This window comes from Etheostoma cragini, unplaced genomic scaffold, assembly GCF_013103735.1.
Source record: "Etheostoma cragini isolate CJK2018 unplaced genomic scaffold, CSU_Ecrag_1.0 ScbMSFa_4023, whole genome shotgun sequence".
Classification (NCBI taxonomy): Eukaryota; Metazoa; Chordata; class Actinopteri; order Perciformes; family Percidae; genus Etheostoma; species Etheostoma cragini.
The window spans coordinates 65,339-66,810 of NW_023268352.1; the positions used below are offsets into that span (position 1 = coordinate 65,339).

The 1,472-nt window shown below is 43.9% G+C and overlaps 1 protein-coding gene across 1 annotated transcript in view; it reads left to right on the plus strand.

Annotated features, from left to right (window-relative positions):
* Positions 1 to 1,039, plus strand: part of LOC117941021 — a 9,374-nt gene extending 8,335 nt beyond the window's left edge. Inside the window, exon 8 of the mRNA XM_034866127.1 lies at positions 293 to 1,039. Within this exon, the coding sequence (XP_034722018.1) occupies positions 293 to 535 (243 nt within the window). The 3' untranslated portion in view covers positions 536 to 1,039. The remainder of the gene's footprint in view (positions 1 to 292) is intronic.
* The last annotated feature ends 433 nt before the right edge of the window (positions 1,040 to 1,472 follow it).

Genomic DNA, 1,472 nt, shown 5'->3' on the forward strand with positions numbered 1-1,472 from the left:
CCCCCACCCCCCCAACAGCCTGTTACATTCTTATCTATTATTGGCATGCATGAGATACCATCAGTCTTCTGCAGTAGTGAAAGTTCATGATGAGTTCTATGAGTGTACACCCAGTTGTTTTTGAGCGTAACTTGTCAGATTTTTTGGTTTGAATCTGAAGTATCACTAATCCAAATTACTACTACGTTACATGTGAGACAGTATTGCGGTAAACACCCTGACAGGATCCAGAAACACAGATCCAGTTGTAATGACACTGGAGCCCTCTGAACTTTCTCCGGTTCCTTCCCAGGCCGAAGACGACTCCAGCAGACTCACCTACTCCACGGTTCACTTTCCAAAGGGGGCCGCCGACTCGGTGTACCGCGCCCTCAGCAGAGACGCAGATCAGGTGGTCTACTCTGTTCCTCAGGTTAGAGAGCGCCCTGATGCTGACCGGCCTGGAGATGACCCCCCCTGTCTGTTCCTTGGGTTAGAAACCGCCCTGATGCTGACCGGCCTGGAGAGGACCCACCCTGTCTGTTCCTCGGGTTAGAGACCGCCCTGATGCTGACCGGCCTGCAGGCGTCTCTGATATATATTTCAATCTTTTAACAACCATAAAACACAGAAACGTACCGATTGTTGCAGCTAGAAGCTAACGAGCTAGCGGTGTCTTCAGGGTCTTTCTAGCCCCTACAAGTGGTTTTCCATCCTGGAACTTGGGCCTTTTACACGGTCATTGAGCATTAAATCCAAACTGTTCCATCCAAGATTTATCCACTTGATAATAATCCATAACTCATAATGTTTTCACTCATTTCTGCAGCTAGCTCCGTGCTCAGTGTATTCTGTAGCTCTCCAATGATAAATTGCAAGTTTATTTAGGGAAATGGAGGTCCACTATATGCCTTAAATAGGCGACAGCAAGATCAAAGAGTGGGAAAGATAGTAATCGTCCAAGTCAGACTGGTCTAATGTCATCAAGGATATTATATAGAGGACAAGATAGATAACTACCTTTTACAGAGGGGGATGGACACACTGGTGGGAGATTTGGCATTTATATATATAAATAATTTAAATTTAAATACATTTTTTGAGAGACTGTATTTTGTCCCTTGTATAAGTTCTGATGATTATGTCTTCCCGGGGGAACTCCCGGGACATGTGAGAAGGGTTTAGAGGGATATAGATACATATCTGGAAGATTCATGTTCCCTTTTATTTTTTTATTTGTCTTTTTAACATGCAAGTGACCTCACTGCAACCCAAATATTCTAATAACCCAGTTTGTCCAAAAAACAATGATGTTCATATCTTGACTGTAGACCACAGGGTTGATGTTTTACAAGTTATTATAAAATAAATCCAGACAATGAGCTGTAAAAATAACCTTAAGTCTCTGATGGTTAATATGAGATACTCTGAGAGGGTCTCTGGAGGGTGAGGATACTTGGGGGGGGGGTCTCGAAGGTGAGGATACTCAGGGG